General features: G+C 49.8%; 6 protein-coding genes across 6 annotated transcripts; 2 read left to right on the top strand and 4 right to left on the bottom strand.

The window, feature by feature from the left end:
- Window positions 1-58: 58 nt before the first annotated feature.
- On the bottom strand, window positions 59-2,611 carry PEX2_101140 (putative rhamnosidase B; the record flags this gene model as incomplete). The annotated part of the gene is made up of 4 exons (XM_016747384.1): window positions 59-1,226; window positions 1,274-1,992; window positions 2,051-2,527; window positions 2,588-2,611. The coding sequence occupies 4 exons, from the start codon at window positions 2,609-2,611 to the stop codon at window positions 59-61; spliced, it is 2,388 nt and encodes a 795-aa protein (XP_016601859.1).
- A 366-nt stretch (window positions 2,612-2,977) lies between these two features.
- Window positions 2,978-3,933, bottom strand: PEX2_101130 (uncharacterized protein; the record flags this gene model as incomplete). Its single annotated transcript, XM_016747383.1, has 4 exons — window positions 2,978-3,241; window positions 3,306-3,338; window positions 3,411-3,733; window positions 3,786-3,933. 4 exons carry the CDS (start codon window positions 3,931-3,933, stop codon window positions 2,978-2,980), a joined length of 768 nt encoding a protein of 255 aa, XP_016601858.1.
- An 867-nt stretch (window positions 3,934-4,800) lies between these two features.
- Window positions 4,801-6,029, top strand: PEX2_101120 (putative L-serine dehydratase; the record flags this gene model as incomplete). Its single annotated transcript, XM_016747382.1, has 2 exons — window positions 4,801-4,889; window positions 5,144-6,029. 2 exons carry the CDS (start codon window positions 4,801-4,803, stop codon window positions 6,027-6,029), a joined length of 975 nt encoding a protein of 324 aa, XP_016601857.1.
- Window positions 6,030-6,675: 646 nt separating this feature from the next.
- PEX2_101110 (glycoside hydrolase family 92 protein) lies at window positions 6,676-9,524 on the top strand (the record flags this gene model as incomplete). Its single annotated transcript, XM_016747381.1, has 5 exons — window positions 6,676-6,755; window positions 6,847-6,938; window positions 6,994-7,637; window positions 7,694-8,706; window positions 8,774-9,524. The coding sequence occupies 5 exons, from the start codon at window positions 6,676-6,678 to the stop codon at window positions 9,522-9,524; spliced, it is 2,580 nt and encodes an 859-aa protein (XP_016601856.1).
- Window positions 9,525-9,965: 441 nt separating this feature from the next.
- On the bottom strand, window positions 9,966-11,480 carry PEX2_101100 (glycine decarboxylase subunit T; the record flags this gene model as incomplete). The annotated part of the gene is made up of 2 exons (XM_016747380.1): window positions 9,966-11,025; window positions 11,089-11,480. The coding sequence occupies 2 exons, from the start codon at window positions 11,478-11,480 to the stop codon at window positions 9,966-9,968; spliced, it is 1,452 nt and encodes a 483-aa protein (XP_016601855.1).
- Window positions 11,481-12,233: 753 nt separating this feature from the next.
- PEX2_101090 (putative neutral amino acid permease) lies at window positions 12,234-13,956 on the bottom strand (the record flags this gene model as incomplete). The annotated part of the gene is made up of 4 exons (XM_016747379.1): window positions 12,234-12,314; window positions 12,388-13,438; window positions 13,501-13,643; window positions 13,702-13,956. 4 exons carry the CDS (start codon window positions 13,954-13,956, stop codon window positions 12,234-12,236), a joined length of 1,530 nt encoding a protein of 509 aa, XP_016601854.1.
- Window positions 13,957-14,230: the final 274 nt, after the last annotated feature.

The raw sequence follows: 14,230 nt of genomic DNA, 5'->3' as shown, positions 1-14,230 counted from the left end.
AAATTGAATTATATTATCGTATTTCTCCAACTTTTTTTTTCAACTTGATGTAAATGACTTAGGCCTTAAAAGCAAAGCTGAGATGATCCACAACCCCATGTTCTTCCTCTTTGCCTCCTGGCAATCGACTCACAACCCCAACCGCCTTCTCGAGCCTAAGCTCCACGATCTTCTCATTCCCAGAGACCTTCCACGAGACCGTAGCGAGATTATGCTTACCCAGTGCCACCTTCGCTTCCAATGCCTCAGTCAGCCTAAGCCTAGGCCTGAAAGATATCTTGGATGAACCTGCAGCCACCGGCTGAACACCCGCTAGCTCAGTACAATACTCATAAATTGGCACACTCCCCCAGGCATGACAATCAGATCTCTGTCTGACATCATCCTCCTCCCAGGTCGAAAGGTTATTCGCCAACATCCCCCGCCACGGAGCCCACATCCTCTCCCAAAACGAGTCGTACAAATCCTCGCCAGCCAACGCAAGTGCCCGGAAAGCATAGAACCGCATCATATACGAACACTTTGAGAAACGCTCATTTGTAAACGACTCAGTCAAGATCCGCACAGAGTCTTTGGTTTTAGCCGCTCCACAGATAACAGCGAAAACCTGGCAGTGCTGAGAATACGACAGCTCGTCGGCAACATCAGCTGTTGAGTCGGTAAAGAACGTTCCATCATAGCAATGGGCTTGGATAGCCCCTATGAGCGATTCGGCCCTCGCTTCATACTCAGCAGCATGTCCCGGGCGACCAACATCGCGCACCAGACCAGCAACCTTCCGTAGAACCCATGCATATAACATACTGAAATATGTATGTCTGTTAGATTTTCTTCCCGAGGTCGGGACTCCTTTATCAGGATGCTCGTCGGTGGCACCCCAGCTCGTTACCCAGTCAACGTATTGCCAGACGACTTGAGGTAGCCCGCTGACCAGACCCAGGTCATCAACGTGGGCATCGAAGAAGTCGAGGATGCCGTCGATGCGCGGGATGAAGCTTCGCGCGAAGCGGGTATCGCCAAAGTATAAGTGGTGGTCACAGACCTGCAGGATCCAATACAAGGAGAACCCAGCTATGACTTGCGGTACGTGTGAGGGGAAGCGGGACTGTGTGAGGCCTTCGGGTGTGACTGAAGCGGCAAAGTTTGTTATTGCTTGGCGCATTAGTCGGTCGTCACCCGAGAGAAGGTAGTGGAATAGACCGACGGAGCGGCTGTCGCCGGAGTATCTGGATTGTTAGCCGGAATGTGAATTTGGGGATTTTATAAGGCTTACTGTAATTGCTCGTAGAACGGGCAGTCGGAGTAGCCGTCGAACATGCAGTTTCGCATTGTCCGAATTGAGACGTCCCAGATTTTCTCGCTGTGGGTATCGCCGGGCTCCTTCCAGCTGGCTTTGACGGCCATGGGGTAGTTTACTTGAGTAGCATCGAATGATACTAGCTCGATTGGCTCGGGACCTGTTGTGATTTCGAGCCTCAGGAGACGGAAGGTTCGGAACCAGAATGGCTCGTAGACGACAGTTTCACCTCTCGGAAGATCAAGTGTTACCTCATCGTATGGTCCGATAATGTGACCGACACTTGCATTCAATCGGTCGGCTTTGGAGCGGAAGAAAGGGTACGATCGAGGTTCGAGCTCATAGCCTTCCGAGTATGTCACTTGGAGTTTGATACGGGAAGTGCTTTTGGTTGCCTTGAAGGCCCATCGAAGGAATGCGGTCGAATGGAAATCTGCTTGCACTTCAAGGGTATGAGCTGAGCTCGCAGGAAGGATAAGAGAACGATCTTTAGTAAAGAAGGCTATCCAATTACTGTCCTCTACCACACTGTCACATGCTCTGATGATGTTTACAACGGCTGGCGTTGACTCGGGCATGGGGATAGAGCGTGGACGCAAATTCCAGGACGGAATATCGCCATTGAGGGTCTTCATCTTATAGGCAAACGGTGTCACAGCAAGACTGGGGTTTGTGGGAGTAATGCGCTCGCTGATCTGTGAAATAATATGAGTAAAATTTGGGACGAGGCTTTTGATCCCGAGTCAAACTTACATGAAGAAACACATCGTCAACCAGCCCCATCGGAAACTGAATGCTTTCATCCACAGATGCCATCCAATTCTTGGAAGAAGCAAGATCGACAACCTCCTGACCCGTCTCAATATTTCCAATAACTGTTAAGCCTGGAAGAGCCGTCCGTACAAAGGGCATTGCGCTCCTAGAAGCAGCAAAGTAACGGACAACCACAAATCGAAGCTTATTGCGTCCCTCTTTCAGGTAGGGTGAAATGTCTAGCGTATCATAGTACCAGATCAAAGGGCTGCTGCGAGTCGGCCCGACGGCAATATGCTTCCCATTCACATAGAGCTTGTAACGCGTGTCGGCTGAGAAATATAGTACTGATTTTGTCGGTCGCGATGACAAATTAACAAACTTTGTGAAGTGAACTATCTTGCCAGCTGTGTTCGTGTTTGAAGAGTCAGTCCAGTTTGGAACCCAGATCCAATTTGCCTGGAGCTCGTTGATCGTCTTTTCAGCCGTAGTATGTCAGTAATTTGTTTTAAATAGCTTGATATACACATTAGATACCTTTTGCTCTTCCGCCGAAATCATCTTTGCACGTTGTGGTTTCTGTTCATGTTGGGAATTCTGACTTGTATAACTTCCGGTGGGGGAGGGGCCGGCGGGGACTCGGGGGATCTTACAACGAGGAGGAACAGCTGTCGGCGATTGAATAAAAGTGGTGGCTAAGCATTTGCAACGAATGATAATACTCGGGGTGGAGAGGTGTATTATTAACCTCATATTCTCACTTTTCTTCCTTAATATGGAGTCAAGGACAACAGACAGGCATACAGGCATACATCCCCTCGCACTACAGTAAAGTTTCATGAACTGCATGATATCAATTGACCTATGGGATCCTAACCTAGCCTATCGACATCAATTCACCGCTGTCCCGTGAAGCGAGAAACATGATCAAATCTCGTCATCATCATCCTCCCCTTGCGCATCTTCAATTTCATTCGTCACTTGAAAAATAGACCAATCTTCAACGGACGTGCCAGTGCGTTGGACATGAAGAGATTTTTGAATATCCGATGCCACTCGAGATTGGGAGCCATTCTCGGATGTACCACTGCCGCAAAAGGTAGACAAAACAGAGGCCTGCGTGTGAAAGTATGCAAGAGTCTCAACAATCTCCTGGCGATGGCTGGAATAGTTCAGGTCTAGCTGAGACCACTAATAAAAAGATTAGCACGTGTCTTCGTCTCGGAATATCAACAAGCACTGAGGGTTCCCTCACCTTGCCTTCGCTCGAGATCAGAAGGAAATGGAACTGGTCATTGTCCGTAGAGAGGCCGAAAATGGTATGATTGACTTTATTCTCATACCGACGTTGTTAATGAACCATACCCATATAGGCAAGACACTGCGGCACGCCAGCGGCAGATTGACCCTCTTTTTTTTCCACAATGATTGAATTGACGGCCAGATCTTCTCCGACATCTGGACCATACCATAGCAAATAGCTGGGGACGCCGCTCAGAGATGTGTCCCTAGTTCCATGGCGGGAAAATGGCTGGAATGAAAATTCAAATTTGCTCGATATAGGGATGGGGGGTGAGCCAGGAGAATTTGGGTTGGGTGGTTTGGTATGGACATCAAGGAGAAGAATGCCTAGACGAGGTGGCATCTGGATTCGAAAATCATCGAGCATATTCAAAGTGTGCTCTAGACAGGATTAGAGACCATTTCAGAGATGAAGCCTTCAAGATAGACTTACGACAGCAATCTGCGATCTCAAACGGAGTCCGAAACTGCGCCCAGTTGATATCATTGACTTTCTTGAGACCGAAGCCAATTTCAACCTCCGAGAGGTCCAGTGAATTGACCTCCAAGATGAAGACATTTTGCTTTCTTTTGGACGCCATGAAGTGTTTAGGAAATGTTAGATAGATGTAAGTGATTGGGAAGAGACAGAAGATAGGAAGATGTCAAGAAATGTCAAGAGGTGTAGGCGAAGATATCTCTGCCCAGATAGCATGGAGGTGACATTTCTCCTAGTTGTCATTAGCTATAACCGGGGCCATAGCAAGCCAGAAGAGATCCAGCTTTTAGTTTCTTCCTTCTAAGTCTATGTTTTCCTTTTCACCTTCTTGTCTCTACATATCTCGACCTTCTGTCTAATTAAGCTCTCAAGATCCCTATATTATGCCCTCTCTATTCAAAATATGGGTGGAGATACTTGACCTCACCCTATGCTGAAAAGTCTGTCTACCAACGAAGTTGATGATTCGCTTGGGCTAAGTAGCAGTTTCAGTAGTGATGCTATCATCAAAAAGTTCTAGAAGGCTCACTATGAGCTGAAGAGACTTCTATCTAAGCTCCTAGTTAAACTGGATACCTGAAGAACAGATAGATCGTAATCGACTAACTATGGGCGCCTTCAAAAAAATCCAGGCGGCTAACTCTACAAAGCGAAAGCGACGCGACAATCGCTTGTTCCTAGATGTAAAAAAGGCTTAACCTTTGGAATATACCAAATGTTTATCAAAACGAGTAGTAAACATAAAAGTTGAGATACCAGATTACCAATTCCGATGCTCCCCAACTGTACTTTTATAAACTCGGCCCACTCCACTCCCCACCTACAGCCGAATGTCAAATGAAGGGCGTCGGCACGGGCCCCGATAGCTCCAAAGTTTTAAAAAGGCCTTATCCCACTAAGCTTACATCTCGGATTTCCTTGAGAATATCATCTTGGGAATACTTGAATTTTTGCTTCAAATCATTTCAAAATGGGCCATGTCGATTCAAAACAATTGAGAAAACCCTGGATTAAAACACCTTTGATCGAGTTGGCAACACTCTCAAAGGCTGCCGGATGGTAAGATTGGTGGCATATTTTTACTAATCGAACGTTCCGGACGCTGAAAAAAAGAAATATAGTAGAATTTTCCTCAAATTGGAGTCGCTCCAACCTTCCGGGTCGTTCAAGTCACGGTGAGTTCGGGATTCCATATCGCAGTGTGTTAAACGAGACCTAATACAGAATCAAACCCGATTTAGAGGTATTGGAAACTTGATCCTTACATTCCTTTCTGATCCATCAAACAATGGCAAAACCCTACATTTTTTCAGCTCCTCGGGAGGCAATGCAGGGCTCGCAGCAGTGATAGCCGCTCGGGATCTCGGTTGTTCCTGTACCGTTGTTGTGCCCCTTAGTGCGAAGCCCGCGATGATCGAAAAGATACGCGCTGCAGGGGCTTCGGATGTTATCCGCCACGGCGCTAGTTGGTTCGAATGTGACGCGTATCTGCGTGCAAATTTCATCGAAAACGAAGACAACAAGTCAGATTCCTCGGCCAGGAACATTTATGTCCCACCGTTCGATCACCATGAGATCTGGCGAGGTGCGGGGACTCTGGTCGATGAGATGATTGAGCAGTTACCTCCAAGGCACAACATGCCCGGCAGAACCGATACCTCTTCTTCATTCCCGGCAGATGCAATCGTTTGCAGCGTTGGTGGTGGTGGTCTTTTGAACGGAATTATTGAAGGCCTTGAGAGGCACTTGCCAGCCTATCAACCGACAACTCTTTCCCAAAAAGTTCGAATTCTCGCTGTTGAAACAGCTGGGGCTGATTCGCTGGCGCACTCGCTGCGTAAGGGCTACTTGGATCCTCTGCCTGCAATTACATCGCAAGCAATCACCCTAGGGGCACTATCCGTGGCACAGCAGACGTTGAAAAACGTGCAATCTCCTCCACCTGGTATCGAAGTTACTAGTATCGTGGGGACCGACGCTGATGCTGCGATGGGAGTTGTGCGCCTGTGCGATGAGCTGCGATTGGAGGTTGAGCTAGCTTGCGGGATAAGTGTTCAAGTCGGGTTGAATAGACTGAGGGAAGTCATGACAGACCTAACACCGGATAGTCGAGTTGTAATCATTGTTTGCGGAGGAAACGATGTTACTCCTGAAATAATCACAGATTACCGCCAGAAGCTTGAGAATGGATGGAAATGAAAGACTGGAACATGTGAAACGGCTGATATTAGAACTTGTTGGGGTTCGTTGAGATGTCGGCTTGTATTGATCGCATTTACTACCGGACTGCACGCTACCACAAAGCATATCATAAAAATGACAAGAACACCATTCGAGGCCCCGGCTACTTGTAGCAGGTGCCCACCAATTGGGATCCCAATCAAAGTCCTTGTATTAAAAGAATAAGTACTCCGTAGGCGAAGCACAAATATAGATTTGAAGCAATCAGTACTCACCCAAAGCCGGTAAAATAGCAAGTCCCAGCCCAGTGTCTAAATGTCAGTAGGTCGGGTGGAACGGAAAAAGAGGTGGGATTATTGAAGTAGCCAGCTCCTTTCATTTCCTCTTTTTTGGTGCTCATGCACTTGGTTACTTTTAGCCGATTCCTGGGGCTTGTAAGGAAATATCCTTCAAGTATTCTCACAATAAACACGATACTTTGATAAAGGGTCCTTAAATCCTATAATGGCAAGACGTTATTAGATTGTTCAATCTTGTCTTGGGCACTTTCTCAATCCCGTCATTCCAGGCACACGAGTCTCACCAATCTCACCAATCAGCTTCCAGTGTATCCTTGCACTACCCTCGCGAACATGACACCTGACACCTGTCTCTGGGCCCACATATGGGAAATATGCAGAAAGGAATGCAACAGACAGGGATCGCCAGGGGCTCGCATACCGGGCAGGTGCGGGATGAAGGAGGGTATCTAAATACCAGACCTCCCCCACGCGCTCGATCATCTTTATTCAACCTAGATCATGTCGCCATATTTATTACTGTCGTTATTTTTAAGTTGCGTCCTAGTTAATGCTGCAGATACCACTCCAGTGGAAGACTACGATGTCCTACAATACATCAATCCCTTGATCGGCAGTGCCAACGGAGGTAAGTTCGAACAATACATGAGTCCAACTTCATACCAACAATCAATCCTCCCCAGGAAATGTGTTTCCAGGCGCCTCGCTTCCATATGGCATGGCGAAAGCCGTCGCCGACACAGACTCAGAATCCAATCAAGGAGGCTTCGCCTACGAGGGCGGCAGTGTCACCGGATTCTCCAGCATGCACGACTCCGGCACTGGAGGCAGTCCTTCGTTAGGCAATTTCCCTCTCTTTCCCTATGCAAAATGCGCCGGGGACGATGTGAATGGCTGTGTCTACCCGAAAAACCAACGGAAGACGAAGTATAAGCCCGACTCGGTCCAGGCGCACCCAGGATACTTCGCAATAGAATTGGCGTCGGGCGTCCGGGTTGATATGACAACTGCGCACCATACGTCCCTGTTTCGCTTCCAGTTCCCTAAAGATGGCAGTACCAGCCCATTGATCTTGCTGGATCTCACCGATTTGTCGAACTCCCGTCAAGACAATGCGACCATCTCGGTGGATAGCACAACGGGCCGGATGACCGGTGATGCGCGCTTCGCTCCTAGTTTTGGATCAGGGTCGTATATCTTGCATTTCTGTGCGGATTTCAAAAGCCCTGCGGCCCAGCGTGACAGTGGTATCTTTGTCAATTCTCGTGCTAGTGCTGGTGTTCATGACCTGAAGATATCGCGCAGTATCAATGGATACCCGCTCCCGGTAAGTTGAAGAGCTTTCTTCTAGTCATACAGACAGGGTTGACCTTAGTTTCATAGGGTGGTGGATTTGTCCGGTTCAAGTCAGCTCCAGACAATACGGTTCTCGCTCGAGTTGGCGTCAGCTTCATGAGCGCAGAGCAAGCTTGCGCTCATGCAGAGTCTGAGATACCACACTTCGACTTCAATGCAACCCGCCAGACAGCAGTTGAACAATGGACCGAAAAGATGCGTCCGATCCGCGTCTCACGAACAAACATCGATGCATCCGTTCTATCCAATTTCTACAGTGGAATCTACAGGACCATGATCAACCCTCAGAACTACACAGGAGAGAACCCGCTCTGGAAGAGTAGTGAGCCTTACTTTGATTCGTTCTATTGTCTTTGGGATTCTTTCCGCTCTCAGATTCCATTCCTCACCATCTTCGATCCTTCCTCGGTAATTCAGATGGTGCGCTCACTCATTGATACCCAGCGCCATCTAGGCTGGCTGCCGGACTGTCGCATGTCACTGTGCAAAGGATACACACAAGGCGGTTCCAACGCCGACAATGTCCTAGCAGATGTCTACCTGAAAGGGCTCAGGGATGGGATTGATTGGGATGCCGGGTACGCAGCTGTGCAAAAGGATGCCGAGGAGGAGCCATACGACTGGTCCAGCGAAGGCCGCGGGGGTCTACGAAGCTGGAAGGATCTACACTATATACCCGTGGAAGACTTCGACTACGAGGGATTCGGCACAATGACCCGCAGTATTTCACGCACACTCGAGTACTCGTACAACGACTTCGCTATAGCGCAAATGGCTCGCGGTCTAAACAAGACCGCGGATGCAGAACGATACGAGAAAAGATCGCGGTACTGGCAAAATTTATTCAAGAAGGACCAGGCCTCTCTCTGGAAGGGCAACGATACTGGCTTCACCGGCTTCTTCCAGCCAAAGTATCTGAATGGAACATGGGGCGTCCAAGATCCCCTCGAATGCTCAAACATCGACCAGAGCGGACACGCCTGCTCACTGCAAAACACCGCAGGTGAAACCTTCGAATCCAGCATCTGGGAGTATCAATTGTAAGCCTCCCTGCCGCCGGGTCCACCTCTATCCCCAACCCCAACCCCTTCTAACACCACTCCCTAGCTTTGTCCCCCATGACATGCACACCCTAGTAACCCTCCTCGGTGGCCCTACCGACTTCGTCGCCCGTCTTGACTACCTTCACGACCAAAACATAACCTACATCGGCAATGAGCCCGCCTTCCTAACGGTGTTCCAATACCACTACGCGGGCCGACCCGCAAAATCGACCTCCCGCGTGCGCACCTATATCCCAGACTACTTCTCGCCAACGCCGGCCGGACTACCGGGCAACGACGACTCAGGCGCAATGGGCTCGTTCGTCGCCATGGCGATGATGGGATTATTCCCGAACCCAGGTCAGAGTGTGTACCTCCTCACAGTGCCATTCTTCGAGTCCGTTAGTATTGTCTCCCCGTTGACGGGGAAAACGGCAACGCTGAGGACGGTCAATTGGGCTCAGTTTAATACGGCTAATGCTACTGGCGCTGCTGCCGGTGGAAATGGGTTTATTCAGTCTGCGACGCTGGATGGGAAGCCTTATACTAGGAATTGGATTGGTCACGATTTCTTCACAGAGGGACGGGAGTTGGTTCTTGTTCTTGGGAAGGAGGAGAGTGAGTGGGGGACTAAATTGGAGGATCTGCCGCCTTCTTTGGCGCCGGAGGTTGGGGTTCGTGGTGGTGATTGGGCTGTGAGTGACCCTAGCTGGGAGAGTCTTATTGAGAATTGGCAGATTGATGCTTTGCATCTTGACCATCATGTCCGTAAGGCTGGGAATGGTCATGTGGATACGGAGGGATTGGTAGAGTGATTTGAGACTCTGCCCCTTGTCGTCCTGGTGGTAGCTGCTTTTTTATACTTCGCTTTCGGTAGGCTGTTTATCCTTATCCTTATACCAATACGTATCTGTTTAGCTCGAAAGAACTCGCACTTCTGGCTTGGAACTTTTGAGTACGTGGTGAGTAGTTTTATACCTATGCCTGCTACTTTACATGTCCGTATTGGACAATGATGGTCAACATGGAAGAAACAAATATGTCATACTAGCCAAAGTAACAAATAATGAAATTAAGAAAGAAAAGAGTCTTTTGATATGATGAATATCAGTCATAAAATCGGGAACATATATACAAATGCCAAGTAAATAAAATCATCAAAACGCTAGTCTTTCGCACGAGTCCCTCCATTTCAGACAGGAACAAAAACCGAAAAGCACAAACCAATGAAAGAAGAAGAGCTGACCATCTATCCTCTACTCAGGGCGATGGAATTTGCTGGCAATCCAAGGCATACCGACAACAGTAGCCTTGCGGACCTTGTTGCGGACCTTAACAGCCAGCTCGGTACCCTTTTTGTGGAGCCCTTGCTTGACATATCCCATGGCAATGTTGGCACCACCGAGCGATGGGCTCGGCAGACCGGAAGTAACAACGCCGACTTCAACGGGGTTCGCGGGGTCAGAGATATCCACGACGATAGCGCCCTCGCGAGCTGGGGGGCCCTTCTCAATGGTAAGTCCGACGCGACGCTGTGGGATCGTTTTCGGGCTGGCAATTTGGGAAAGGATAACGGAAGCACCGTTAAAGGTAGCAGTGGCAGGATCGCGACGATCACGGCCGACAACCCATCCAAGGGCCGCGGCGGGCGGGGTCTGTGCGGTGGAGATATCGTGGCCATAGAGACACATGCCAGCCTCGAGGCGGAGGGAGTCACGGGCAGCCAGACCAGCGAAACGGGATTTGGTGATGTCGGCGAGGAGGAGCTCGGTGACTTGTCGGGGGAGAGATGGGGCGCCGGAGGTCGGGATGGAGATCTCGAAGCCGTCTTCGCCGGTGTAGCCAGTGCGGGAGATGAGGAGGGGGTGGGCGGTTGCGCTGCCATCGGGCAGGGTGAGGTAAAGCTCACGGCAGTTGCCAAAGTAGAGAGTGCTCAGGTCGGTTTCGGAGGCGGGTGTGTTTGCGGTGTTGATGAGGGGTTGGAGGACGGAGGCGGCGAGAGGTCCTTGCAGCGCGACCAGCGCGCGGTCTCCGAGGATCTCCCACTTGAGGCTGTCAGCTCCGTGCTTGGAGCGGTAGGCTTCGATCTCAGCGGTTAGGAAGGCCAGGTCCTCTGTGCGGCGGCCGGCGTTCGTGACGAAGTAGAAGCTGTCTTCGCCGCGGCGGGTGATAACGCAGTCGTCAACCATGCCGCCAGTGCCTTCTTCAAGGAGGCAGGAGAGGGTAGAGGTATTGGGGGCTAGCTTGTCTACTGAAGAAGGAGTCACTTTCTTCAGGAGGTCAATGGCTCCGGGGCCGCTGAGTTGGTGCTGGACCCTATAGATGGGGAACTTGGTTAGCCATTGCGGGTTTGCTTTGGCTCGGAGACGATTGACTTACATGTGGCTTACGTCGAAGAGACTCGCCTTCTCGCGAGTCCACATGTGGCTTTCCACATGGCTCAAATCGGCGTATTGCAAAGGCATATCAAACCCGGCGAAGGGCACCATCTTGGCACCGTGCTCCAGGTGCAAGTCATAGAGCTGTGTCTTGCTGAGGGGCTCGCTAGAGCTAGATGCATACCGCACAGCCTGGTTCGCAGCACGCGAAGCTACAGCTGCGACTGGCGCATTGGATTTCAATGACCGAAGGACTGTTGGTCGCACGATAGCCGCGGAGGAGAGCTCCCGCCGAAGTACAGTGGAGCCGATAGAGGCGCGGGGAAGGTTGAGGGTAGCAGCCCTCGCGGCGGCGAGGTCAACACCTCGTGTGAGAATACGGACGCTCGACATAGTGAATCAATGCTGGATGAAACGAATTGACAAAAGAAAACTGAAAAAGAGAAAGGAATGAACCGCGAGAAGTCACCAATCCGCCGTCGGGGAAGCATCGCGGGAAAGTCACGTGGTGATAGGCGATCGGGGAGTAGCTGATTGCCCCATTTGGACGTTCTACAGGATGCTGTTGGAGATCTTATAGAGTAAGTATACTGATTTATTTCAACATTTAACACATCAGATCAGCTATTGTGATAATCAGCGAGCTTTTGTTTACTTTTTCCGTGGGCAGCAATTTCGTTCCTGATCAAGTCAGGTACATAGCTACATTGATTGGTAGACCAAAATGCCGTCGGAGTATTGCCGCGGCAATGGCAAATCAAACCCGGAGAGCCGATTTGCGACCTCAAAGACGATCACTCCCATTGAATTATAGGTGACACGTGCTGCAAAAAATGCAGGGGTAATATATACATATATGGGGAACAAGTCCCACGATCTACGCTCTTTTTCATGAAGGTATACAGAGCAATTGAAAACCTGCCGCAGAACCTGCATCCATCTAAAAGACAAAAAACAATTCCCAATACCCCAAAGGTGCTCAAGTGGTAAAATCCACGATTATCCACCGTTTTGCTTTCTCGGTCATCACAGTCATTAATTCACCAGGGTCCATGACCCTGTCGATCGGAAACAACGTGCACAAGAGATCCAAATGCGAAGATGAAGATGAAAAAATGGTGATAAACCCCCCGCCCCGCGGGGAGTTTACAGTCCATTGCTGGCACAGGTGAAAACACCGCCGACGGTGCCATCTGCGTAGCTGTTGACCACGGACATAACAGCAGCCTAGAACTATGTGTTAGCAAAAGAACAAGGAAAAGCAAAGCCAAAGCAAGCCAGGCAATGGTTCACCACTTACGTATGTTCCAGGTCCCAAAAAGAAGAAACCAACGAGAATTAAAAAGACATTGAAAATGAATCCGAGCCAACCCCGAATACCACGGACCATAAAGAAACGGGGTCCGTGGTCCGCAGCGCGCATGCGGATATAAGCAGTACCCCAGAAAATGAAACCGAAGAAAGAATCAAAGAGCGCGCTCATGATAGACAACAAGTCAGAAAAGAAGGGAATGACTTCGGCAATGATGAAGGCGGCAACCCAAAGCGCCGCAAGAATTCCACCCCAAGCAGCCCAGCCAACAACAGTGTTGTTTCCCTTGTGGCGGGTGCCCTCAAACAGGCGGAAGAAAATGAAACGTGCTGAGACGGAGGCGTACAGAACGCCCAGGAAAATGATAGTCGGGATCATGAACGAGAAGGAGACCTTCTTGAACACGTCGTCGCCGATGGAGCCGAAGGCTGGCGCAACCATGTATTGGTTGCCAACGTAGTTGTAAGTGACTGCACCCACAACGCTGAAGACGATGATCTCAGCGATTGTCACGGCTGTTACGGACTTCCAGAAGTCGCGTGGCTCTTTCATCTCCGCGATGAAACTAGGGAGGGTGATTTGACCGATGAAGGTGTAGCTGATGTTTAAGAAGGCATTCATGCCTTTGACAAATGTGGTGCCCTTTGCTGGGACGACAAGCACAATTGGGTCTCCCTGTGCGGCGGAGTATCCTGCGGGGTGGTCTTCCACGGCAGAAAACACGGCAGCCAGGACGACAGAGATAAAGGTGAAGAATGCAGAGAGGGTTGCGACTTTAGATAGTGTGCTGAATGTGCGGGGCAGCGAGAAAACCCAGGAAATAATGGCGACGATCATCGAGAAGACGACCGTGCAGACTGCACCGTTGGACATCGTGTTCAAGTACTCGGCACCCACCACACAGTGCAGGCCCTGGATGAATGTGTTGTTCAGTAGGAACATGACTGCTGTGGCCCACCACGCAATCTTAGAGTCCCAAAACAGATACTGTCCGATGTCGCACACGTCGCGGACTTCTGGGTGTCGCAGACAAAATCTCCTATCCAAAGATTAACATCGAGGCTTATCACGGGCTTGCAACTATTGAGCAGGATATCATACCAGGTAATCAACGAGGTGTACAGGACAATGCCGGCAATAACCACGGTCAAGATCAAACCGGGAACCAGACCCAGAATGGAGTATGACCAGGGGAAGGACATAATAGCCAGACAGATATACTCAGAGAAAAGCAACGCAGCGGTCTGTAAACAAATCAGTCAATATCCTCCCAATTTCCTCATCGGTCTAATCGCAGCGTACCTTTTGCCAACTACACGTGCGATATTTGATTGTGTTTTCTGACTCCATCTCAATCTGGCGACCGATGCTTTCCGTCGTTGACGATCCATCGACGGCAGTGACATTATGCTGCGAGCCGCGACGGCCCTGGCCCTCGATGTCGAAGTCCTTGAGCTCGGGCTCCTGCTCGGACTTGTCAGACAGCTCGAGGCTGTTGTCGTGGTCCCGATCATGGTCCCAGCTGACAGGATTTTGCAATTCGTTCGGTCGAGCCATTTTGTATTTTTAAGAGCGGATGAACCGCGCTTGGAGGAACTCGGTGGAGTCGAGAGGAGAGTTGAAGATCTGCAGATGCATGTAATGCTCCTCGAAAAGATGTTTGATAGGATGCTGGTCGCGTGTAAGCGAATTGTGTTCTTTTCTCTGTTTATCTTTTTTTCCCATTTAGACGAATGCACCGGTCAGACACTTACATTAAAATGATCAAATTCTGGGGATCGGCGTGTTGGAAGGTGAAGCGATCCGAGCTGGACGGATTAGGGCAAATGCG

The sequence above is a fragment of the Penicillium expansum genome, assembly GCF_000769745.1.
Source record: "Penicillium expansum strain MD-8 chromosome Unknown contig355, whole genome shotgun sequence".
In the NCBI taxonomy this organism is placed as follows: Eukaryota; Fungi; Ascomycota; class Eurotiomycetes; order Eurotiales; family Aspergillaceae; genus Penicillium; species Penicillium expansum.
Note: the sequence above shows the minus strand (reverse complement) of the source record. Positions and strands in the feature narration are given on the sequence as shown.